This window comes from Solea solea, chromosome 10 (assembly GCF_958295425.1).
Source record: "Solea solea chromosome 10, fSolSol10.1, whole genome shotgun sequence".
Lineage (NCBI taxonomy): Eukaryota > Metazoa > Chordata > Actinopteri > Pleuronectiformes > Soleidae > Solea > Solea solea.
In genome coordinates this window covers 3,172,370-3,199,150 of record NC_081143.1, presented here as the reverse complement: position 1 = coordinate 3,199,150, position 26,781 = coordinate 3,172,370, and the positions used below count along the sequence as shown (strand labels likewise).

General features: G+C 38.9%; 1 protein-coding gene across 4 annotated transcripts in view; it reads left to right on the top strand.

Moving 5' to 3' along the window:
* inpp4b (inositol polyphosphate-4-phosphatase type II B) overlaps positions 1 to 26,781 on the top strand; it is a 254,171-nt gene that overhangs the window by 139,390 nt on the left and 88,000 nt on the right. For 2 of the 4 annotated variants that reach the window (XM_058640949.1, XM_058640948.1), the window contains 2 exons: positions 1,702 to 1,820; positions 9,367 to 9,483. In XM_058640949.1, the coding sequence (XP_058496932.1) occupies positions 1,702 to 1,820; positions 9,367 to 9,483 (236 nt within the window). Of the gene's footprint in view, positions 1 to 1,701; positions 1,821 to 2,519; positions 2,629 to 4,889; positions 4,949 to 9,366; positions 9,484 to 26,781 lie in introns of those variants that run through there. The other 2 variants (XM_058640950.1, XM_058640951.1) reach the window with 2 other exon arrangements.

Sequence of the window (26,781 nt, the reverse complement as noted above, 5' to 3'; positions counted from 1 at the left end):
AATTTTGAACAAGAGATCAAAACAAGAGAAAAGTCAAGTTGAGGTTTCCAATTTTGCAAATTTGTGGTGTGTAATTTAGCTTTACCTTTAAAACTATTCACTAGTAACTCACCTTAAATCAGCCACTGGGATGTAGTAATAAGGCAGTTAGAGAGCTTTGCTAATTACTTAATGTAAAATGCAGCCCCTAATTTGTGTCCAAATGGTAATTTACATCGACTCTTAGGTCTTTTCAGCAGCCTCCATGGTGTTCTCAGTGCCTCGTCTGCACTGCAGTCCTTACTTAATGTAGTTTAAAAGTTTGCTGTAAGGAATGACTGGCAAAGCAGTGACAACTTTGAGTGGCTCACAATGAGCTCCCCAGTCATTTCTCTATGTGTGTATTCACCCAGTCTCTCCAGGGGAAAATTATTTCCCACTGATATGTGTAGTCTCCAATGTTAACGGTATTTTCTGTATTTTGTTGAATGTGTACGGTTCTACTTTTAATAGGTCAATAATAGAAATGTTTTGACATGCTCAAAGTGTTTATTCCTTTCTTGCAAAAATACTAATTCAATCAGTGTTTTGGATTGAAAAAAGCCAATGACAGTCACCATGGCAGTGTTCCTGCATTGTTAGAAATGTTCTGCCTCCCTGAACTCTTTTTTTTTCTTTATTTTTTTCCCCACAAGTAAATTTTTGATCTTCACGCTGCTAAAATTCTCTGGCATGATCACATTTATCTCCACTTGCTGTTCAGGCAAGCCAATCGCTGTTTTTTTTATTATTATTATTTATTTAAATTTCACTCACAGAGCAACATTATCATTGTAAATTAAAACCCTATGTAAGTAATGTGTTAAATTGAATTTAAGAATTGTGCTGTGTTCATTGATTCAATGCTGTAATTTTTATCAGGGTATGTGTTTTTAAATTTCTACCATATGAAAATGATGTCCACTGAACTTCCACTGTAACCACATAAATGAGCCTCTTCCTTTGATAAAGGTTGTACATGACAGTAGCTTTATGTTTGTTTTTTTATTATTCATGGTAAAAAAACAACAACATTTTCTTCAGTATGTCTAATGTACACAGATAAAGAGGAAGTCTTAGCTAAGTGTCAAAGATAGACTCATCAGCTTTCATGATGAATCAGCGAGTGTTATGAGTTTCGTGAAAGATTTCCTATAATGGAATTGTGGGATGCATCATGCATACTCTCCTTGTCCTTGTTTGGAGTCAGCAAAGCCGGTGATTCTGTCATCAGAAAGGAATAAAACTGATATCTCTCTCCCAGAGGGACTCCTGCTTGTCTGGCTGCCATTTTAATATAATGTTCAGACAATTCAGAGCAATTGCATCTGTCAGTGTTCTGTATATATATTTTATTTCCCCAAACTTTGTTTTCTCCGTGAGGAAAGGCAATAGTTTTAGCTCCTTAAAACCTTTGTGGTGATACAGCTCTTTACTTCTCTGGCTTGTGCTCTAATCTGACAGGAGATATTTTATAAAACCTCAGTTTATTTCCTCTTGCTCCCCTGCCATTGTGTTATTCATTTTAGTCACAGCTCTGTCTGATTTGTGTCACTTTGTGTCTCTTGTAAATATTCATTCTCCCTCTCATTTGTGATTTTCTCCCCTTGCCTTCTGTCCATCCACTCGTCTCTCTTCCTTCCACTCGGCTCTTCCTCTTTCCCTCTCTTTCCTCTGCTGTAGCCTGTAATGATCTGGTGGCCACAGGCAGAGACAGGAAACCCAATGCTTTGGTCCAGGTGGCTGTCATAGATCCTCACAAGCAGCACCTCGTCACTCAGGCCTGCACAGAGATAGTGGAGGTACGGCAACATACACCATCCCCTTTCTGTCTCTCTCTGATCTCTGATGTTTGTTTCTTGCTGTGTCTCTGGGTCACTGGGTCTAGGTTGATGTCCTCTCCATCTCTGTCTGCCGTTCTTTTCCCCTCGTCTTTTTTCCCCCCAGTCTGACTCACTGAACTGGAAAAGCCAAAGAGCATTAACCTTCAATTTCCTGTAAAGGTTCAGTCCAGTCATCTATGCGGGTGTGAGAGCCAGTATCATCTCTCAGTACGTATAGTTTGTGGGTTTAGGGGATTCTTACAGTGAGGACATTTTGCATTTCTTGACCTCCTCAAGTTCTCATTTTATTCCCCCCACTGTCACACTGCTATTGCTACTAGCAACAGCTGCACAAGTGTTTAAACGGCAACAACTGGCCCTTGCTCCACTCTGGAACACCCACTTACACACAGTTTTCTTTTTTCTTTCCTTGTATGAGGGCAGAGTTTCCTGACGCATAAAAATGAGACAGTTTTATTTTCCATCTAATGCAGTAAAGCTGAATTAGCATTACTTTTCCTTTCAAAGACTGCATTTCAACTGCTTTTCCCCCCTCAGTCCCATCAAGGGAATCACAGTGTGTGTGAGAGGGAGAGGGAGAGAGAGAGAGAGAGAGAGAGAGAGACGGGCAGAGAGAGTGAGAGTGGAAACACAGGATGTGGTAGGATACTGTATGCTGATCTCAGGCAGCTCAGAGTTCCGCTGAGTTTTGATTTCATGGCAGTAACGTTTAGGACATGGAGTAGAATCTGAAGACATGGACTGCTTTCGACTTCAGAAAAACAGGGTATGTGCACATTCTACATGATTACATTTGTCTGTTTTGAATGAGAGGTTTGCAACTGTATGAGAGATGTTTATGGTCAGAGCATGACCATATATGCCATTTATCATTATCTGTCTGGATGGTGTTATAAATTAAACATCACTAGTCCTGTGTGCACCATTGTGTACACACTGCATTTCACACAGTGAAGACAAATGATATCAGTAATGCCAATGTCATTCTCACTGAGAAATAGCACAACACTCACATTCCCAATTAAAGCTCAGTGTTACTTTCCTGTAATCCCGTGAAATCCTCTTTTGACGCATATGTTTGTGTGTTAAGAGTAACAGAAGCCACTTGTCAGGACAATAGGGTTTCCACTCATGTGTGGCCAATGCATGTGTTTGTGTAATCGTGTGTGCTGCATGGGCAGCCCCACTGTGTGTCTGCTATGAATTTGAGGACGGCCCAACTGCCACTTGTGTTTAGCCGGTTTGTCACATTCCCGGGATGCCTCCTCCCAACAGCTGTAGCCAGATTTCCTGGACACTGACTGAAGACTTGGCTGCATGAATACATGGTTATTAGTCCCCCTCATGTGATAGGCCTATTATTAGGAATCCTAATTTTACAGTATATGACTCTATTTTTTTACAGTAGTTTTTCTGTTCTTTACAAGTAGTGTATAAAACTGTAAAATTACAGACATTATCTGCAAATCAACAACCCGCCTGTTATTTCAAGAATTATGACAGTAATGACAAACTACATTCATTTCTCGCAGAACTCTTAGCATTGTCACTTAATTAAAGGTCTTTGATTGTAATAATTTAGGAAAAATCTAATCATTTCATTTAATTTAATTTCAGTAAAAGTAATGTTTTTGGACTTTATTGGAATTAGGATATTTTACTTTAATATTACAGTTTTTGTTTGGCAGCCAATAATTTGCCGAGTTCTTTTTACAGTGTATGATATAGGAGTTTCATTTAGAAGAAAAATGATGGAACGTTCCAGCTGCTACATAGACTTCTAAAATCTTAAACATGAATCACAAGAAAAAAGTTAGATTAAAAAAAGAGCCAGATGGCATTTAATGACGTTGGAGCTCGACTTTAGTACTCTTGAACAGTATTTTTATAGTAATTTTGCAAATAGCACACTGTTAGAATGAGTACTTGGCCCACACACAGTAGTATTAATATACTATGTGCAATGGAACTGTGACACTGTGCCATATTTCCACCATAAACAGACCCCTTTTATCTCTAATAACTACATGTTTCAGTGTGAATACAGTGTTCACTGCATTTTTATCTGCTCATAAAAAGAACCAGTGGCAATTTAAGTAGAAAATCTTAACCCCACTATAATTCTCTGTAAAATGGAATAGACAACATCTTGGAGAGATTGTACTTGAAACCACTGACAAAAAAAATACCTGTCTGGTATTTTTTATTTAGTGCTGAATGAAAATAGGTTGTTTCTGTTTTCCTTATTTGGTGAAAATAGTTTTGTTTTGCACATGTACTTGCTTTTGCAGTGTGTTTAGCATGACACAAAAAAACAAGCAAATGCAATGGAAAGAGGGGCATTTCCTGCCAAAACTCTGCGTGTTGGGAAAATCCCAATCCTAAAACATGGGCAATGGGTCCAGGAGTGGGGGATAAAATGCTGTTTGATGTCATGCTAGTTGGGCAAAGAACCCCCTCCATGGAGCAAGTCCAAAAAGTCTAGTCTCTGTGTGTGTAATTATGAGCGGTCAAGGAAACAGTTATGTGTAGAGAAACTCTAGCTCGAATTATCCAACTCCCCCAGCTTAATCACACACACACACGGGTTTGTGCAGTTATCCTTGTTAGGACTCTGCACTGATTTCCTATTCATTTGGATGGCCTTCACAAACCTTAACCATAACCAGTTAATGTCTAATCTTAACCATTCACCTAATCACAATTCATATTGTAATGTTAAACTTTAATCAGTGACTCAGAAATTAGAATCTGAAGTCTTTGGTCCCCACACAAGGAATGCAAGTCCTGAGATGGTCAGAGTTTGCTCCAGTGAAGCTCCTAGAGGTAGCAAAAACCAAAACAAATAAACACACACCCTCTCTAATGGCCTAAAATTGGCTATTCCATGGAGGTTTGGAACCCAAACAGACAAAAAGACAAGAGAGGGGAGGGGAGGGGCAGCTGTCTGGCATATGTTGACCACTTGTATGATGGATTTGCTCACTTCTCTGTGTAAATTGAGCCTGGCTTACGACTGGAGCACATCTCAGCCCATCAGTAGCAGTGCGAATATCCAGCCACAGCTGAGGCTGCCAAACATGCTGGTAAGTCTGAATGAGGCCTATTCAGTGTGCAAGAGAGGGAGGTGCAAGGGGTTATGTGTGTGTGTGTGTGTGTGTGTATGTACCTGTGTGTTCGAGTGTATAATGGCCCTGTCTGTCTTTTTGCCAGTATACACTCCTGATGTATTTCCAGATTTACACTGAGCTGAAAGTTGTGCACTGGTTCCGCTGTGTTTTAACCCGGTGCTCTGAATAGGGCCGTGTGTTTATGATGTTGGTGTACACACAGAACCACAATGATTTATGGTGGGGCGGCAAAATAGCACTGGTATCAAGACGGGTATTACCGTGTCTCCAAGGGCTGAGACAAAAAGCAATAGACTTGTTTCATTTCTGCTCTGTCGATTTGTGAGGGCTCAGTGGGATCGTGGTAGGGTTAGGAGGTGTGTGTGTGTGTGTGTGTGTGTGTGTGTGTGTGTGTGTAGTTTCTCCATATGTACTGTATGTGTTCGGTCAAACACAAAATTGTCTTTTTATGTGTGTGCAAGTACAACGCTGCTTTAAGGAGCTCGGTGCTCCAAACACCTGTTATCCTAGGATTAGTATCATTATTCTTTCCTTAGCTCCAGGCACTGATTTCATTTATTTATTAGTTATCTCTGTGAATGTCAATGTTTAGGCTTTTTAAGGCACTTATCAGTCATTGTCCTGGCTTGTTATCTTTAAAGACTGTGTAAAGCAAATACAGTTTCTCCTATTCACACATTGTGTACGTTAGAAAATAGTGGCTGAAAATATTTGAAAAAAAACAAAAACAACTGTGAGTACAGAATTGTGGATTTCATAATTCCTTCTTAGCTAAGGTGTCTTTGTCCTGAAAATGTGACTTACTTTGATGTAAAAACACACAGAAAAGCTGACACTTTATCTAAAATTCCTACAGATGAGGAAATGAAGTAGAGAGGAAGAGAAAGAGGAGCAGACTCCTGCTGTGAGGCTGTAGGTGCTGCTGATAAAGAGGAAGAGGGAAAGAGAGAGAGAATGAGAAATGACCTCTGTTTATGTGCAATATGTCGTTAAACTACCACCAAAAGGGTGAAAATGATGTGTCTCTACATTTAACCCGCGTCGTTCGTGGATTCAGTATATTGTGTGAGAGTGTACAGTGGCTGTAGCGGCCACGCCCCCCGCCGTCTCGCTGCAGAGACTGCATGAATTTTACATGATTTAAAACCTAATATTTAAACACTGCGCAACTTTTTTTAATCACTCAGATTTGGTAAGATGGTTTCTTTTTTGTATTAATTTCTTTATTGAGGATATTACAGGTATTAAGAACACACATAATATACTATATATACAGTATATATAGTATATTATGTGTGTTCTTATATATATATAGTATACATACACATACATATACACATATATACATACATACACACATATAATAATACAGTACCTCTCCTCATTTTCTTGTTCTACCAGTAAGATGGTTTCTAACACATTTTCCGGCGATGAAGAGATATTTTTATCACTTTACAGGGACATAAAGGTCAGTGATCAGCCAAAAAGCATATCACCTCTACACTGACTGCAACCCACACATTAATGTAAATATAGTAGAGTCAGGAAGAGTTTTAACAAAGATCTGATTATTGGTCAAAATATTTATTTTATTATTCATTTAATTTGTATGCAGTTTCTCGCTGCAGTATGTCAGTGTCAGACACACTAGATATGAATTACGTAATGTAATCATTAAGAAGTGATCATTAGTTCATTAGTCAAAACATAATGGCGATACATCCGGCTAGTAAACTAGATCTTTAAAACTTAGTTGTATATGTGCGAACATAGACATTTACTTTCCCCAATATTTGAAATGTGTTGCTTTTTCATGGTATTTTGCCTTAATTTGAAAGTCAAAGTCCTTTACTGTCATTGTTACAACAAACAACAAAAGATAAAGCTATATTGCCATTTTGGAAACATTCACCAAGATATTTATCAAGATGCTGATGTCAACTACACATGCTTTTATAACTCAAGGGTGCGACCACATTCACACATGACTGCCAGTCTGTCTGTACCAGTCTCATTACCTCTTCCCAGACTGTCCCCACACAGTCCCAAAGGGTTGCATTCTAGAGACGCCCATCAGAGAGGAGCAGAGGAAGAGGAAGCTCCCAGTGTAATCACAAAAGTGCCTTTAAGTGACACAACAAATGGCTAAAAAATGTCTTAGTCATTGATAGAATTCCCTGTGCACATAGTACAATAAAATTCAAACTTATCTACAGCGCACACATAATTTCTTTTAAAGGAATGGATTCTGCAATGAACCAATCATCTATTTGAGGTTTGAGTGAGTACACCTAATGGAAATAATGATAGTGAGGGAGATGTGTGTGTGTTCATGAGAGGCATATTTTACACACATTCACACTCACACGTTCCATCAGTGTTATCATTTTTATTATATATTGCTCATTGTATTTATTTTGTCAAATTGTTCTGTGTGTATTTTAAGGCGTTGTTTTTCTTCCCCTTTAAGGGATCTGTGCGTTTGAATGAAAACATTGCAAGGATATGATTTCCCAGTATGTATACTGAAATAATGTTAAACCAAAAAAAAAAAACCCAAAAATACTAAGAGCTGTGCACCTGCCTTAGCACAGCCTCAATAATGACCACAACATACTGTATGTGTGCTCAAAAGTGCAGCAATCTTGTCAGCTGATCAAGTTGTCTTATTACTTTACAAAGAGCCCCATGTCTTTAAACAGGTCTCTCAATCTCTGTTTCTTGTGCCAGTATCTCAACAAGCCTGTTCTTCATGAAACAAGTGGCAATATCTAGTTACTGACAAAGAAAGTTTCCTTCCTCCACGTTGCTCTCTCCCCTGAAGAAAATACCTCCAAATGGGTGAAAGTTTCCTCACCTTGCAGGCACTGCAGTGGTGTTAGAGAGGGTTTTAAATCTGAAGTAAATGCACTCTTGTTACAGTGAACATTTAACTGTGGCATGAAATAGAGATTTCTTTGTGATAAAATCACTCGTTCAGTTCAAAAGGCATGAGAGTTAATGGTGGCAGCTGAGTATTGTAAGTTTGAGGAGTTTGAGAGTAATGGCACTTTTCCATTATACAGTAACACTGCTCTACTCTAACTTGGTTTGGTATCAGGCAAGCAATTCTGATGATTTCAGTGTACTGAATCATAAGAATTATCCATCCATCCATCCATTTTCTGCCGCTTTATCCTGCACAGGAGGGGTGCCAATCTCAGCTGACATAGGGCAGTAGGCGGGGTACACCCTGGACAGTTCGCCAGTCCATCACAGGGCCACATATAGAGACAAACATTCAACCATTCACTTTCACATTCACACCTACAGTCAATTTAGAGTGACCAGTTTTCCTAATCCCCACATTGCATGATTTTGGACTGTGGGAGAAAACCGGAGAACCCGGAGAAAACCCACACACACACACACACAGGGAGAACATGCAAACTCCATGCAGAAAGGCTCTTGTTCCAACCTGGGGCTCAAACCAAACTTCAAACTTCTTGCTGCAAAGGCAACAGTGCTAACCACTACACCAGCCGTGTGGCCCTCATTAGAATCAGTTAACTAAAAATATTAGTTCAGTACTTCTTCCGGACAGACCCATAACACACAGTCACAGGACTGAAATGCATCTGAACGGCTTGTGATTCGGCTCACGATCGCCAGCTTTCAGCAGTGCTGTCGCTAAATACACCAGATTTAAGGAGATTAACGGTTTTTAACCGATGATAGTTGCATTGTCCGATTGTTTGATTCCTGACTCTTCCAAAGATGACACTATCTGACCAATCAGTGGCTGATTCACATTTTAGTATCGGCTCAGCTCACTTGGAACATCGCCAGAGCAGGTACTAAAAAAAAAAAAATCCCAAATGGAAAAGCAAAGAAAGAGTCCAGTCAAGCCGTGTCAAGCTAGAATTATGTGGTGGAAAAGCACCATAAATGTTATTTAATGCTTTGCTGCCCTTTGGTGTTTGAAAACTCAACATTGGCTGCTGTAGCTGGTTTATCTTGTCAACATTTGTTGCTTGTGACCTGCAGTGACCTGAGACTGTAATTATGCCAGAGCTCCAGGTAGACCCACCGGGGGAACTCTTTCTTCTCCTTTTTTGTACCCAGGAGGAGCAGCAGGAAAGGCAACGGGCATGGGGGGTGGGGGGTGGGGGCAGGAGGAGACGTTGGACAGTCTGAGCCCAGCTTTCGGCTCATTTACACACTGAAGCTCTCTCCCCTTCTTCTTCTTCTTCTTCTTCTTCTTCTTCTCCCTTTGGCTTTCTGTATTTCATGAACATTTGTGTTGCAGAATCAATGTGTATGAAGATTTAGACACACACACACACACATGCAGTGTTTCACCTCTTTTTCTGTGTTGTCTCTCTTTCTGACAGGCGAACAAAGACCCACTATTTCTGACGGGGGTGACCTTCCCTTCAGAGTATCCTGCTAGCCCAGAGACACTAGTGAAGCTAACAGTGTATGATGCAAAGGACAAGAGCCAGGAATCGGTGAGGAAATCGTTGCTGTTTTGCTTTGTGTGTGTGTGTGTGTGTGTGTGTGTGTGTGTGTGTGTGTGTGTGTGTGTTTGTGTTGAGAATCCAGCATGTTGGAGAGCAATAATGATGAGAGATGGTGTGAAGCAGTTATTTTCCACCGACCCTTAAACTTAACTTGGGATGAGCATTAAAAGCTGTGAGAAATCTGCTGTAAAATATCATTATGTTTAAATATATTCCACAGATTTGGAGGTGCAAAATGTTACATGCTGAATTACAGCAATCAGTGTATTCTAGCAGTGTCTTAGTAATCATTTGAATCCTTCTCAGACCTGCCTTTAGTTTTGAAGGAATTGGGTGTGTAGCCTTTGATGAGCATCTGTGCATGTCGTTTGGCAACGATCCTGTGGGAAAACCAGCCGGCACATCAGTGAGAATGAGAAAGGCAGCCAGACAGAATCCTGAGTGGGCCGGGCCCTCTGATTCAGACATCTATAAACAGACTTTAGAAGGCTCTTCAGTGTGGAAAGTTGCATGATCTTAAAGGGAGAGTCATGTACAGGGTTAGTTTGTAGACAGTAAATATTCAGTGTGCTGCCTGTTTGGAGAGGGAGACGGGAGAGCCAGAACCTGATTCATGCATCGTTTTGATGTGAACAGGGACAGAAGAAGAATTGTTTAGAAGTGGAAATATCACTTACAGTCTTTCTGTTTGATATCTTTATATATTAGGCACTTCATTTTTATACTATACTCATATGCCCAACAGCATAGAAGCTGTGTTACAATGCAGCAGCTCAGCTGTTTGGCTTATACATTTTAAAGGGCTGTCAGAGAGCATGGTGAACTATTAAAAGCAACAATTGGTTTTTCCACCTCCCAATTCAAACAAGCAGAACATTGACTCTGCATATGTACCTTATACACCACACACTTGACACTGTTCCTTTCATTAAACACACAATTTAACCCCTTTTCTGGGGTGATTTTCTCTTAACAACTGTGGATTTTACTGTCTAAGCAATTACGTGCTTTACTGACACGTAGATCAGCTTCTATGTATTTCTTAACACGACACTCGTGTGCAACTTTGCACATGTTACCTGCTTATGTAGAGAATTCATGTGAGACACTGAGATCGTCCTCAGATTGTTTCCTGAGCTCCATCAAACTTGTCGGTCCACAGCCTCTGATAATGGAAATTAAATACTTTAATTTGTGACTGTGCAAGGGAGCAGTCGGTTCATGCAGTCACGTTGAAGGCTTTTCATACAGAATATAAAGTACTGTCTGTACAGTGAAGCTCTTTATTACTCATACACAGTGGTGGCTGGTGCTAAACAAATTGATGAATTGTGAAATAAAGTGTGAGAAAATAGAAAGCGAGGGAATAGAGTGAATAATAATAGAAGCTATTCTACCTGATGTTTTGTATGTTCTGCTGGAATTGCTGAATGCATCCATTTAAAATAACTCAATCCATGTCCTTCTGGAGCTTGGCACACAGAAGGTTCATGTCTGGCATTATTTGGCGTGATTTTCCAGAAGCATAGCAAACGCTCCTGCATCAAAATTCTCTCTGTTGTTGGATATAGGCAAACTATGGGCCACCACTTTATTAAGAGCATTTGGGTGATTTTGAAAAATAACCTGGCAAATCCACCAAGATCAGGAAAAAAAAATCACTTTGGATGTGAGAGGAGACCTGTTGCATTTATCAGGAGGAGCTGTGTGTATTTCAGTGTGCACACACACCTGCAGCGTCTCCCTCATCATGTTTTCCACTTTCCAGACAGGTGTTTAAGCTTCTGTTCCCCATCATGGTCCACAATGTGTATATGCTGAGACTTTGAAAATACACTAAAAGGCATCATTTACACCCCATCCAGCTACCCAGCTCTGGTTGTCATAACAAAAGCGGCAGAAGACTTGAGTGATTGACAGCTGGAATGGGAAGACGTGTTTTTTTGAAAGCTGAATCATAAACAGTCCTGGTTTGATGATGATGAAAGAAGGAGAGTCCAGGATGTTATTTTCTTTGCCCCAGGCCAATTCTTGATGCGGTCAATGAAAACGCAGCCTCAGGTCACCTGCTGTCCACAGGTTTGAGGAGTGACAATCGCCACATTGCCCTCTATTGACTAGCCACCACTGCAATAGACAAAACATGTATTATCCTCTAAAACATGCACTGTTATGCAATTTTTTTTTTTTACTCCTGAGAGAAGCCTCAAGTCTTGCATGCCGATTGATGTGTGCCATATTATAAGAAGTAGAAGAGTTTGTGTTTGTGCCACGAAACTCTGCAACTCCTGCAGACAGCGTCTGCCTCAGAGAAGGGAGCTTCAACCCAGGAAAATAAAGGCAGGGGGAGCGGATTTACAGACACCACCTGCTTAGAGCTGCAACTAACGATTATTTTCATAATCGATTAATCTGTCGATTATTTTCTCGATTAATCGTTTGGTCCATAAAATATCAGAAAACCTAAAAAATGTTGATTGGTGTTCGTCAAACCTGGAAATGATGAGGATCTCAAATGTCTTGTTTTGATTGACTTGATGATTTCTTTGTTATCCAGAGCAAAGAAATGAAGAAAATGTTCACATTTAAGAAGCTTAAACAATCGGAAATCTTGTTTTAATCATGAAAAAAGCTTCAAACCGATTCATCGATTATCAAAATAGTTGTCGATTAATTTAGTAATCGATTAATAATCGAGTCATCGATTCACCGCTTCAGCTCTACACCTGCTGTTATTGCATCCAGCTAGTAATGTATTCTTCCTGCTCCAGCTTATTCCCAGGCTGTGTCATGCTGTACCTTTGTCCAGTACATGTTCACTTTGGTTGGTCCTGACTATGGTCCCCAGGTCTGCTTTTATGCCTGTACCCAGTTTCAACAAATTACAGGCCTGAATGGTAAAATTGTTCGCTAATAGTTTCAAATTGATGACCTATGAATCGTTACAGGTTGAGGTACAGTGTGTGCACTGTAATGACATTAAACTGTGTGTCTAAATTGCTTTTTTTGAATTCGGCCTATAATAACCCCAGGCGAAATTTGAATGAGAACACAGTGCTTTATTCAGAGGTACAGTATGTACCGAGTACGTAACGTAAAAGCTCATGAAAGCTCGTAAACTTCTTATCCGTATTTGTTAAATATTGTTTTTGTTCTGCGTTGTGTTCCAATCACTTCACAGAACTGAACATGAAGCCAGTCGAGTTGATAGCTGAACGTAATTTAATAATGTCAGGTAATGTGCTCTAAACTATCTAAATTTGAACGTGCAACAACTGCAGTATTCTTTGTTTGGTTAAAGAAAACAGGACATTTTCCTGAGGTGCTTCTCTGTGCAGGTCAATTAGTGTCAATTAATTAACAGTGTCATAGTGAAGACAACAAAAACACGAAGGACAACACATGGAAACCAGGCAAGTGCCACAAAATTACAACCAAATGGAAAGACCTCACCTTTCTCCTTCCAAGCTTGTATAGAGGAACCTACAGTGGCCTTCAAGTAACAAGCCAGTGATTGTTTTGTTTCTGTAGAAAACCTGGCACAGATCCATGGTGGACCAGTGGAAGTGAAGCTGCTGCTGGTGTTTCTCAAAGGTTCATTATAAGGTTACACAAGCACAGGGGTTGTTATTTGGAGGTGATTGTACACTAATGATAACACAGCTGTGAACATTTAAATTCCTTGTCTGCTGATAGATCCACATAAATCCTACACACTCGACCTTCCATCTACATGCAGTTGACAGTATGTTTTATAAACTCCTATTTGAATGTGGGGTTTTAAATGTCTGTAATAATGGACACAACTGACATCGTTCTACATTATGCCAACTGCTGGGAAAACGCCAACACTTTGTTATAATCTGATAAACACATACACACGTTTACATAATACAAGTAACATTTGAATTCTCCACATGTCTCAGAGAAATGTTTGCTTTTTCAGATATCCCAAAATCATAAAATGCTGTATATTTGGCCGTGTGCTGTCCAGAGAGTTGTTTCAAACAGGTAAATATGGAAATGCGGCTGTTCATGTAAACATGAATGTCACTGTGTGAGAGTTAAATGTCTCAGCAGCTCCTGTCAGTCCGTCACAAATATCACCCAATTACGACACAATATTTCACTCCAGCTCAGCTTTTATAGCCTAAGACTGAACTCAAAGACTTTTTTAGCAATTTAAACTGCCCTGAAAAAAACCTCTCTTTGAGTGACCAATAGTGACCTAAGAATACTTTCTTTTTACTTTCATCTTTTCATCCTGTGCCTTTTAAATTCTCTCAGTTAAGTGCTGTGGTGTTGTCTGTATCTTACTGGATTTAACATGACACATGCATGACCTTGGACATGAGCTGGCACAGTGTGTCAGTCTCCATCTGCTTAAGTGACGGATGAGGAATCACTCACTGTAACAAAATTTCCTGTTAAATAACAGTAAACTACTGGCAGCTACAGTTGCCAGCTTGAAACTGTTATTCTACAGTGTACCTACTGTGATTTACAACAACAGTTTAGTACCGTAAAGATATTACAGTACTGTGCTGTATGTAAAATAAACATTACAGTATTATACTGTCAGCTGTCAACCCAGTTATACTGTTATTTTACAGTTCCTACAGTATTCTCCATTAACAACTTATTACTGTAAAATTGTAGAATGTGATCTTCACAGTGATATAAACTAATGATTTAAAATGTTGATATTTAAAAATGAAAACCCCTGAAATAACAATAATAATATTAACAATAATAATAATAATAATAATAATAATAACTTAAAATAGCTATCACAGAAATGGCTCAGACAAGAGATGGCCTTACAACATTAGGCATTTATTAAAGCTGAACATTTTCAGTACAAAATCCATAAAAACACCATTACTACTTGGTTGTCAGATTTTTTCTTGAACTATGACAAGTGATGGCTAACATTACATTCATTAAACTTTGTATTTTCCTCCCCTGGTCAAAATTTACCAGGTCTGGTTTGACTGTTTGCAAAGCATAGAGTACAAATTATCAGCCAATTCAACTTCATTTAACCTTACTTCTAGTTTTGGTCATCCATCAATTTTTTTAGTAGAGTGGCCACATGGGGATTCACCGTTGTTGCCTTTTTGTGGACCAGCTTCCCTGTCTTCTTTGACACCACCTTCCCCTGGCTGGTCTTTCTTCCCCTCTCAGGATTAATCCCAATGAGGCGCCTAAAATGTAATAATAGAGAAAATATATAAGATAAAGATCATTTGCATTTAATATGGAACCCTATCACATTAATTGAATAAAAAAAAAATAGGATGTCTTTTTATGATAATGACCCCTGTGTCTCATAATTATGAGAGAATCATCTAATTTTGATAAACTATTTATGAGAAACAAAACATTCATGATTCAGGATTACAACAGATCAGCTGTTGCCATTATTACAGTATCTATTAAACTTTGATTTGAGGGTGGCATTAGGAAACATTGTCATCTTTGGGAAAGTTTATCTTAGGCAAAGTTCAACATATACATACTTTATGAAGACTGTATTTCAGGCTCCTCAACCATGGTGTCTATTGTCAACTTAAGAAGAGCATTTAGCGAAGGACACATTGCTCAATGAGAGCACCACAGAGAGTGACATGGCCAGTCTGAACAGCCCCATTCCTTAATTAAGATATGTGCCAAAAAGAAGCAGGCTATGCTTTGATGTGTAGGTGATAGGTGCAACAACTGTAAAAGTTAATATACCAGTATGGCTTATAATAAATGACAATTCAATATTTCTGAACAGAGCTGGTAAGAAGGGGTAACATACTAATTTACCTTTGAACAAACTCCAGTGTCCTTGCAGCTTCTTCTTGGTATTGTAGGTTGAACACATAGTACGTTACAAAACGTACACTGATCATCCAATGTCCCAATGTGACTCCATCACCAGCAACTGATGCAGACAACAGTTAGGGAAAACAAATATGGTTATAAGGGCCTTATATTGGGATAAGACGTTCACAGAAAAAGCTACCCCTTTATTTTTTTAACAGTAATGTTTTGTGCAACTTGATGTTGTTTAACTGGTGTTTTAGGTCAATACACACACATTGAACTGTAGTGCTAAGAGGAAAGCTGGACAGAAATGTGTTCGATGTATTCATTGCAATGTCTGTGTATTTTGCAGAATAACACACTAAAGACAGAACATAAAAAGTTACACTGAGTCTCTGTTCAAGTGTGCAACACCTATCCACACATTTTCTACTGTATCTATATCAAGTATCATAAATTATCTTATTGCAAATCGTTAGTTTCCACTACTTGAGATAGCAAAAAGAATGATAAGAGAACTAAATCAATGACAGACCACAATAAAACTTACGTTTAGGAGACAGATACAGAAAGAAAAACTGGACAGATGGAGACACAGAAAGACAGACTGACTTTGTTCTATACTCCATGTCATGCTTTTATGACACTTACCCATTAGAATCAGTCGTGGACTGGTTGGGAGGGTCAGGGTGCGCTCAACACCGGCTGCTGTGGCAAACATCTGTAGAACATGGACAACAGTATCCAAATATTAAGAATGGAATTGCATGTACAGTCATTGTAGACACGAGAAATATTGCTAAACATTTCATCAACAACAATTCGTATCATCTGGCGTCGCTTGTCAGGAGCAGGTCTCTTGCTGTTGGCAATGGCTTCCTCTGGCATTTTATCCCATGGGACTTCAAAGGTTTCATACCACTTACTTTATATGTTGGCTGATTGTCTTAGGCTGTGCGATGTACATGGTTTTGATGGTTCTGAAGAGCTTGACAGGGATGAAATGCTGGACAGTGAAGATGAAGAGCAAGGCAATGAACTAGAGAGCGAAGTCCGACTTGTATGTGTTGAGTCACCTGGCAAGATTTGTAGATCAAGTGTGACTGTAGTAGATTCTAGAACACATGGAAATAAAATATATTATTATTTCACAATATTTGCCACATATGCATGCAAACTCAATAATACAAATTGTATAGTCTGTGGCCAGCCCACAAAACAATCTTTAAAATACTCTCTCAAGAAAAAGAAATCATTACATCAACAACTAGTCAACTAACTTTTAGCTGCTGTATATTACATTAGTGCATATTTGAAGCTACTTTTTAGCTTTTTGCATAAACCTGGATAACAAGCTTCTCCCTATAAACTCCCATAAACCGTTTTACTTGAAGAAGTAAAACAACAAATGGAAAAATAGAACCTTGTAGCCCACCTTAATTAGATCTGAAACAAATCAAATGCCCAAGCTAATTTATGTAACATGCTTCAACAGAGAGCTAAACTTGTGTCCACATAGTTGCTAAATGAGAGTAATGTATGCTAGCATGCAGCACATACTTTTGACTCAATCTTTTTGGCAAAAAACTGTCAATAAAATGTTAATCCAACACTAAATCACATTAGCATTATGTTGACTTTTGCAAGATTATATTTACCTTCTTAAGAAAGCCACGGGGACAGGATGGATGAGGGTGCACTGTGCAGTTCAGGAGAGAACTCCATCCAGTTTGGTGCTTTCAGCAATCCGGATGAAAACTAATTCTTCATCTTCTTGTTATTGTGTCCTCAATCTCAAATAAAAACACTGATGTGTAGGCCTAGTTTTAATTTCACTTTTTTTATTTTGCCCAGATGAACGGACTAACGGACTGAAGATCAAGTCTGATTTAAAAAAAAACGGAAAAAGAAAAAGAAATACTATATTATACTGTAAAATTACAGGTAGCTTGCTGTAAATTATAAATAAATACTGCTTCTTAACGTAAGATTTTACAGGAGCTTGCCGTTAATATTTTGTTCCTCAAAGATATCAGAATTTACAGTATTCAACTGTATTAATGGAAAACGGTACGTTACTGTGCAAAATATCCAGTATTTTTACAGCAATTTGTTACAGTGCTCATTCAAGACTGAACATCATTTTCTTTTTGTTCTGTGTGTCATTTTTTTTTAAGAGAGAGCAAATATGAACAATTTGCTGTTTGACACAAACATATACACACTTAGTACTTTTGTCTTTACTTGCAGATGTTTTGCCATGTGCTGATTTACCACAATGGAAAGTGGATGCCACGCATGATAACTCCTAAACATACCAGGGGCGATTACTCTGACAGCAAGGGAGGCTCACCTTCCAGTACATATGTGTTGTATTTACATTTCTATACTAAACATGTGTCAGAACCTGATAGGAACGTGTTGGTTATTCGTTCAGAATCAGCGGTTTATCACGGATGACGGGTCGTCTTACGTGATTTCCGTATTCCCGTAGCGGCCTCCGCATAAAAACCACTTGTAACTCAGCTTCAACTGTTCTCTATGGGATGACACAGAATAGGTTTTCATCACTGCGGTGAGCTCAGCGGTGATTGGACAAATGAGGCAAACTCATCACTTCCACAACAATCATCGTGACTCTGCTTGATGATTGTTGTGGAACTGTTTGAAAGGCGGAACCAGTTTTTGATTGACAGCGTTGCAGAAACATACACGACAGTGGAGCCTTTTCTGCCTCAGTCCTGTGTGGATGTTGCGAGTGAAGTCTGTAGACAAATAGCTGCTCATTGTGTGTTATTTGCTCTGTGATGTAGCCCATTTTCATACATATACATTGTAAATTATAGCATTTCCTTTTCACATAATGATTGTGTTATCTTGTTCTAGTTGTTTGGGTGCAGAAGTTATGCAAGAATTCATGTATAAATAACCTGAAAGCCTGAAATGAGCTTCTCCTGTTTCAAAAACCAGCCACTGAAACATGCATACAATCAATTTGTAAAAACTGATCAAATTTGGCATTTTATTTGATATACTGTCTATTCACCATAAAGGTTTTGGAGTGGAAATAAGAAGGGATGAAATTGAAACAGTGTGGAGGAGGAAAGTGATGGAGCGAGGTTTAGAGCCGACTGCTTTAACATTCGTAGAGGACTGGGGAATTTCATAGTTGAATGATTTCTCTCTGCCGAGGGCTTCCCATTTAGATATTCTAAGATGACACTGGCTGCATGGTCATGAATATTTGAGAACATGCACCGGGCTGAGCGATGCGATAAGTGAGGGAGTGGAGGTGTGAAAAGGAGTACGACTGGGTGAGATATCTCTCAGGTGTAAGTGACACCACCCTCCCCCGCTCCCCCAATCTCCAGTTGTCAAAGGGCGACAGGCCAGCCTTACTTTGTCACTGATGTCTTACCTGTAACTGCACTTTGAATGGATCAGATGGGCAATAAATCTCTTTTTCATTCTGATCACTTAATCAAGACTTACTCACTGTGGATGAACCGGGCTTTGTTTGAAACAGTACAGGCTAAACGTAAGAGGTTCACATTGTAATGTGCTGCTTAATTTCTTTCATGTTTTTCAAATCATAGAAGGAAGTAAACAATTTCTGTCTGAACATGATATAAAACAAAAACATATTTAGATTCTGAGTGCAGAAAAGAGTGGAGCACATTGATATGAGGGAGTCTCAAGTATAAAACGGCTTTTAGCAGCAGTGAATCAGGATCAGAGGAGGTGGTCAGATAAATCATTTAAGGCTCATGGATTAAACCTTAGCTGCCGTTCATCATCTTCAAAGTTTATCCTAAATCAGAGCAAGGCTCGTCTTAAAGAGGTAAGATAAATAGACCTCGAGTTGAAAGCATGTGGACGAGGCACATGTGATTATTTTGTGTGTCTGGTGCATGACACTTATGCACACTTACCTCTGTGAAGAGGTTTGAAGACACACGGCTAATGACAGACCTTTTGTTTGTTGTGTCAGTGCAGAGTGTTCTTGTGGTTCAAAGAAATGAGATAGCTGCCCCTGTAAGAAGTCTTTTCTCTAACCACAGCCTCATTTATCCAGCCTTCGCTTGGTGCAATCTGAAATGAACGCGTTGTTCTCACTATGCATTCCTTTTACTATTAGCGGTGATGAATTTTCAGCGACATGCATGACAGTGTGACAAACAAGAGGCTTTGTGAGTAAAACAGGGAAATGGAGCATCTCCAGTCATTTCTGTGTCGGTGCCATAAAATGTATAGAGCAACATTTCTTTGATTCAGAAAGTGGCAGAGAAAGATGTGATCAAGCTTCCGTCTCACATTGCTTGCCTGTATGAAACACATGCATTCACACACACAAAAAACACAGGGCTGAGAAAACTGTATAGAAGCGATGGGAGAAGTCCCAAGCATGGAGAATATGTGGCATTGTTGGATTTGCAGGGGTCCCCTTGACTTTTCACTGCAGTTCAAATTTGATTTTGAAACATTTTCATGATGTTAAATGACATGCTGTTTTGTTGAAACCAAATTCCCTCTTAATTTTCCTACACTGAGATCGAATAGGACATGGATAGGTATTTCTTTCAGATACCTTGTTTTACTTTTTGAGTTGTAAAGCTCTACATATAAAATATAGAAGCATTATTCCATCATCCCATTTCCTTTACGTCTTACATATGAACTTACAATGACATCGTAGCGTTTCATTGTTTAAATAAATAGGTTGGAGGTTTGTTTGTTTTTTTAAAGGATGAAATTGGCACTCATTAACTCCAGATGAAGTGAAAACGGTACAACTTTTTGAAAATGTTAGTTAAATGTATGCAAATCAGAAGCTGAAACCTTTGATTCAGTATTCTGCAGAAGTCCTACAAAAAGTTGTTTCAGAAGTTTCTACAAAATCTACACCACTAGAGTTGGACAGTTGATCCCATTCACTCTGGCCTCACGCTCCATCAAATTGGATGGGACAGTACCATCTTTAATTGCCATTGTCAGGTCTCCACAGGTTTCAGTCTTGTCCTTGGCTGGGGACATTCAGGGACAAGGACATTCAGAGACTCATTTCGAAGTCACTCCAATTTTCTTTGGCTGCATGATTCAGGTTATTTTTTTCAAGCTAAAAGGTGAAACTTCTCCCCAATCTTAGGCTGCGTGCACTGTAGAGCAGGTTTTCTTCAAGGACATATTTATTTTCAAGATCTTATTTCCATACATTTATAACCAGCTGTATCATCACTGGTTTGAAGTACCAGATTGTAATCAAAGTCTAAACAAACAAAGTCTAGATGTAATACAAAAAACCCATTTGCTTTTCACAAATTCTATTCCACAAAAATAGGTTACTATAAAATAAAATGATATAACTCTTATATAATATGTTTATAGTCATTGCACATTGACATTGTACAACGAAACAGGAGGCAGCCAGACCAGTGCAGCATCTGCTTACATGAGATATAGAAATATAGAAAACAATGTTCCATTACTGCTCATCACATTGTGTGCCTGTGATCTTATTCTATGTGTTCCTGATTTGAGGAGCGTTTGGCTGATATTAGCCACCTCTCAGGAGGCAGTTGGAGCAGTCACCGTGGTGCCGTGGTGAATTGTCACTCCAATTATGAACTGCTGAAGTATGGAGAATCCCGCCCTCAGTTAATCCTGCCTTGTCAATAATCATGATGTGTAAAAAGCGGTGACTTGACATATTTTTGGCATAGCCAGTTGCTTTTAGCTGGAAGAGTGTCAATGTGGTGGGAATTTTCTGTAAGTGCATGAGTTTACTGCCAAAAAAGAGAGAAGCGGAAGAGAAATGGAAGCAGACAGAGAGACAGAGAGATCTTAGTAGGACAAACACCCCCCCATACCCACACACACACACACACACACACATTTTTACAAGAACCAATCTTGGTGGAGATATCCAAGAAAGGGCTTGGTAGTGATTGGGCGGACAGCTGAACAGTGATAACCTACAAGAGTAACAGTCCTCAGATAAGGACTGTCTCTTGTCTCATGGCCACTTTGCTCCCATCACCATCACTGTGGCAATGTCAGCCAATGTCACAAGTGGTGAAGAGTACTCGTGTTCACATCAGCAATACCAAAATTACTCAAACTTGTGGCCACTCTTTCTCTCGTTCACTTTCTCACACAGACAAATACAAATTGTGTAATAGTAATGTTATTTTGGCTATAAAACGGTATTATTGTATTTGCGTGTGCTATTTTGATGGATCTATGTCACGATAATGGATGCTTGCCCTGCCTTATTAAATAAGGTATTCCTGTTTTACTGAGTCATGTGCCTCCTTCAGTATTATATAATTGTGTCGTGTTATCATGGAGAAATATTAATCCTTCTGACATAAATATTTGACACCTAACTGTGTTTCATAAAATAAAACATGCATTGTTTGTTTTTAACCATTATTCATTCAGGGTGGTAATATGAAAACAGTTAATTTTTTTCCCAGTAATGTCCTCTGTTATCCAGCACAACCATTATAAACTATAGTAAATAGACTGCACTTTTATAATGCTTTTCTAAGCCAACTGTTCTGGATATGGAGCTAGTAAGCTGTCGTGTGTGAGGCAGGAACATGGGAGTTTGCCAGCCTGTGGGTCTGTCACAGAGACATCGCCAAGCAGTCTAAGAAAAGTTATAGACCAGGACCATGTTTGCATATTGTTTTGACAATCATGAGCTCCCGTCACTGACTTTGGCCTTCTGTAAATGGGCAGAAGACATTCAGAGCAGAATGTTTTAACACTGCTGCCACTGAGCCTTGTCTCTGAATCTGGCCTTCATATTCTTATTGCATCTTCTAGTGTAGCCTCTGTAATGTAGTAGCTGAAGTCTTCTGCGAATGGCTGATTGTGTTACCTTCACTCCTGTCCTCTGGAAGCTTTTGCTGATGTCACTGAGAGTTATTTTGGTGGTTTTCTTTACAGTTTTTGTCTGCAACTGCTGATGTTTTGCTTTGGTCTAGCAGTTTGACGTTTGGTGCTCAGTGCAACACTAATTTCATTCCTCTTCAGGACATTCCTAATAGTTGCAGTGGCTATGGTAAATGTTTGTGCAATGACTCTGATTGATTTTCCATCTTCTCTCCGCTTCAGACTTGCTTGTTTTTCTCCCATAGACAGCTTTCTGTTCTTCATGTTGAAATGGTGATCTCTTGTCTTATATTCATCTTTTCATGTCAAACCCAAATGTTTTCAGTATACAGAAAAGATGAAGGATTGGTCTCACCTTTCCAATGATTTTGGAGGGAACTATAGTCTTAGACCACTATTAGATTTCTTGTTTTACAAGTTATATGAGTTAAACTCATTGACAGCTGGCTTGTAAGAGGTGGTATATCTAGATATGTACATATACATATACTGTATACATATATATCAATATATGTGTATATATACAGATATATGTATATAATATATGTATGTATTTATATATATGTATATATATATATATATATATATATATATATATATATATATATATATATATATACATATATATATTGATATATGTATATAGTTGAGAAATGTTTAGTGTCCAGCTACAATGTATTACCTCATTTGTACCAGAGGAAATTGCTGTATAGTTTCACTGATTATGATATGATATACTGTACACTGAAGTTCCACTTTAGCCAGTCCCAGATTCTGCCCATTCCAGCTGGTCATAAATTAAGCCCATTTATGTGCATTTCATTTCACATTCAACCCAGGCAGACAACAAAGAGTGCATTTGATGGATAGCACAATTACATCCCTGTGAACTTCTTCTTGCCTCTCTAAATCCATGAAGTGCCTTTCTTTTATCTGCCCAATAGTCATCAAACATCACAGGCTTTTCTTCGGAAATAATTTCTCCATAATTTCAACTAGTTTCTCCATGTTAAAATGACACCACTCTGGCAGCCTTGCAAATAATTCACATGGTTATTAAGGCTCTGATTTGGGTTTAACACTGCTCCCACGACCGTTGCCAATGGCCTCGGCATTGCATGGCCCATTACAGGCAAAAGTGAGAAGCTAAAACACCACACATGCCTTATATGAAAACTGGTAATACTTTCACTTTCTACTTTCAGAAGTAAACCACCTCTGTAAGAGTATTTTGCTTAATAATCTTGATCTACATTAAAGAAATTGGAAAGGCCACATGCATGGAAAATGAGTCATATTAGTGGGTTAGATTCTACCTGCAAATCAAGCTCATCATCTGTGGCAGCTTTTAATATCATGAATGCACAAAATATACTTTATGGCAGGCCTCCAAATCCGGAATGGGATTTGCCTTTCATAAGTAATGGAATGAAGTGCTTCTTCACCATGTACTGTTCTGATAATGTGAGATTGTCCTCAAAGCACTGTCTCCCCCCCCCCCGCCCGTTCTTATTAAAAAGGAAAAGCCTGTTAACTTTAGCGTAAGAGCCGGAGCCAGACAAATGATGATAGTGGAGGGATACATATTAGTCTGTGACTCCAGAGAATTGAAGGTTTAAACACTCCAAAGCATTTTTATTGACAATTAAGCACTCACTCTGCCATGTGGGGTTAACACTCCATATGTCTCACGTGGCATCTGAAAAGCCCAGTGGACCGGCAGAGGCACACGTCACACTGGAGTGATGTGTTTGTAAACATGTCATGCTCTTTCCAAATCCTGTCCGTCTGAAGTGTTTTCTCACTGTAATGATATCATTTTCATTGGCTGACAATACTTCAAACCACTGTTTACTGTGTTTAGGAAGGCACCAGATAATTACTTCATTTTCCCACATGGCTCACCCCCACTGTGTTGACATGTGCTTCAATAAAGTGACTCACAGTGCCAATGAATATTTACAATTGTTTGAAATTAAGTGCACTCTAGGTTTTGTTCTGAGCATTCATTCATGAAAACAGTTGCTGGTTTCGTGCACACTCATTAAAAGCAACCATCCAAGTCTAAGCAGAGAAGCTAATTACTTATAAAAACTGCTGAGCAGATGTCTGATGCTGTTGCCACAAGGAGACGCCCTTTCCTCCCAGGGCAGAGCTGCAAATTAACACATCTGATCTGGTCTATTTATACACAAGTATTAAGAGGAAGCTTCACTGGAGATATTGACTTCAGAACCAACCCATTAAATGTGTTTTTTTATTAAGGGAATTCAACGTAAATGTGCAAACATGACACACCTGAATATATGCTTCAAAAAAGGTATATACATACTTACAGTAGATGTGTATGGAAAACAAAAACACCATATGATATATTAATATCCATATGCACAGTAGGGACAGTGGAGAGCAAATAGTAAGACATCAATTTTTTTTTCTACAATGTGCTCAGGATATAGCTTTTTTGCTTGATTACTTTAGATAAGAAGACTGATCCCAACGTCACATGCTTCTCAAAACAAAGTTAAAATGACCTCTTCAATCAAAAGCATAGATTGAGAATATCAGCACCTCTGAAGACATTTAGCCAGTAGCGTACCGTGGGGTTTCATTCAGGGCCTTCAGTAAAAAAAAAACAAAACACCGACTATATTCACGAGACAGTTGATCTGCAACAACCATAGCGCACACGCACACCACTGCGCATCTATAGGCTACTGCATCATTACCACCACATCTTCCGTCAGCAACCGCAATTTCACAAGCCACTATATGACACAAAAACAAGCTTCCACATAAGCATAAGCGTCAGATACGCGGGGAACACGTCCACGGCACTATTTATAATCAACAGTTTTGTCCTCACCACTTCTAAAAAATGTTATAGATTTATCATTAAAAGTCAAACTACTAATGTAGTGTTAATGTAATGATGTACCGCTTCGGTGTAGGTCTTCCTCTTGAAATAATTTTCTTCTTTTCTCCAAACGATCGCCGTGGAAAGTGCACACGAAGTAGATCAGAAACATGACGGATCGGTGGTGCCATGCAGTGGCCATAGCTTACTTCAAAACCCGCCAAAGGTTCAAACGTCGTTGATGACAACAGCAGGGGGCTAGCGCCAGACACATCGCTGGGCCTGGGGGGTTCTGTCACTATGCATCACATTTTGATTGGCTGACGACACACGTCAGTCAAAGTTATAACCAAATAGGAAATGACAGCTTCAACGAAAGGCCAGCAATTCCACTAGAGCAGGTCCACGGAGCTATGATGCGTTTAATGACATCCAGGAAAATCCAGCTCACCTTCACAAAAAATAACCATATTCTTTCTGGAAATATAATCATAACATACTGAAAAAGAAATTGAATTAGACACGTTCAGACACACGTTCATTTGATTATAAAAAATAAATAAAAAATAATAATAATAATTTAAAAAAATACTTTTTTGATATTGGACAAATTGGACAAATTACTGAAACTGCAAACTAAATTTGCCTGTTTATTCCCAAATTTGAGCCTGCTCTCTGCTTCTCTGTGAAATTATTCAAGCATTATATTCAACCACTGAAATGAATGTCTCTGTTCAGGGATATGACTATAATAGGACATATTAATAATGAAATGAAAATGTGCTTTACTATATTTTTCTCTTTTGCTTTGTAAAACATGAAAATTCATGAATAACAATAATAATTGTTATATTTTAGCATTAAAAATATCATTTCGGTATAAAAAGCTTCTACATACTGGTGTATTTACCATTACAGAAACAGGGTTATGATCATTACCAATGCTGTTAATTAAGGGCAGCAGTGGCCTTGGTTGGTTTTATATAAATATACACTATACCAGTCAAACGTTTGGACACACCTTTCCATTTACTTGAATGAGGAAGTGTGTCTGTATGTACATATATACAGTATATATGTACATACACGCATGCACACATTGTACCTGGAAGAAGAGAAAAGCTTATGGACATATGCAACATCCTGTTGGGGTGATATCCAATATAATCTGATATGCATACAAGTCCCAGTATGTTCTGTTTGCATGCAGCTGACATGCATTTAAATGAAGTGTTCCAAACCGCCTGATCGAGCACCAGGTGACCACTTGATGTCGAGATGTACCTTTCCAGGAAGCCACGTCCTCCCCGTAACCTCTTGCAAACCCTCACATGTATCATCCCACTCCAATCTCCTCAAGGTGGGATTTGTCTGGATCAATCTCATAATGCATTATTCATTTGAGAATTTAATCAAATATCTCTTTCACCAATCACCCCAACGTAAACCTCCCCTAACCCTCTCTCACCTTTTTACCAGTCATATTGTTGATTGTTTGTGTCACCTGCAACAGCAGATTATCACCCAAATGAATTACTGGGTCACAGGTGAATTAAACACTCGGCTGGCTTTAATCTTTTTTCCCCCTGGGAAAAGTAGATTAATGTAAGTTACTTTTTTTTCTAATTTCTGAGTGGTGGGTTCTCTGGGGGGTGAGGGGGTGGCAGAAGACGGTGAGAGAGGAAGCACTTGAGAAAATCCCCTTTCTGGGCCTG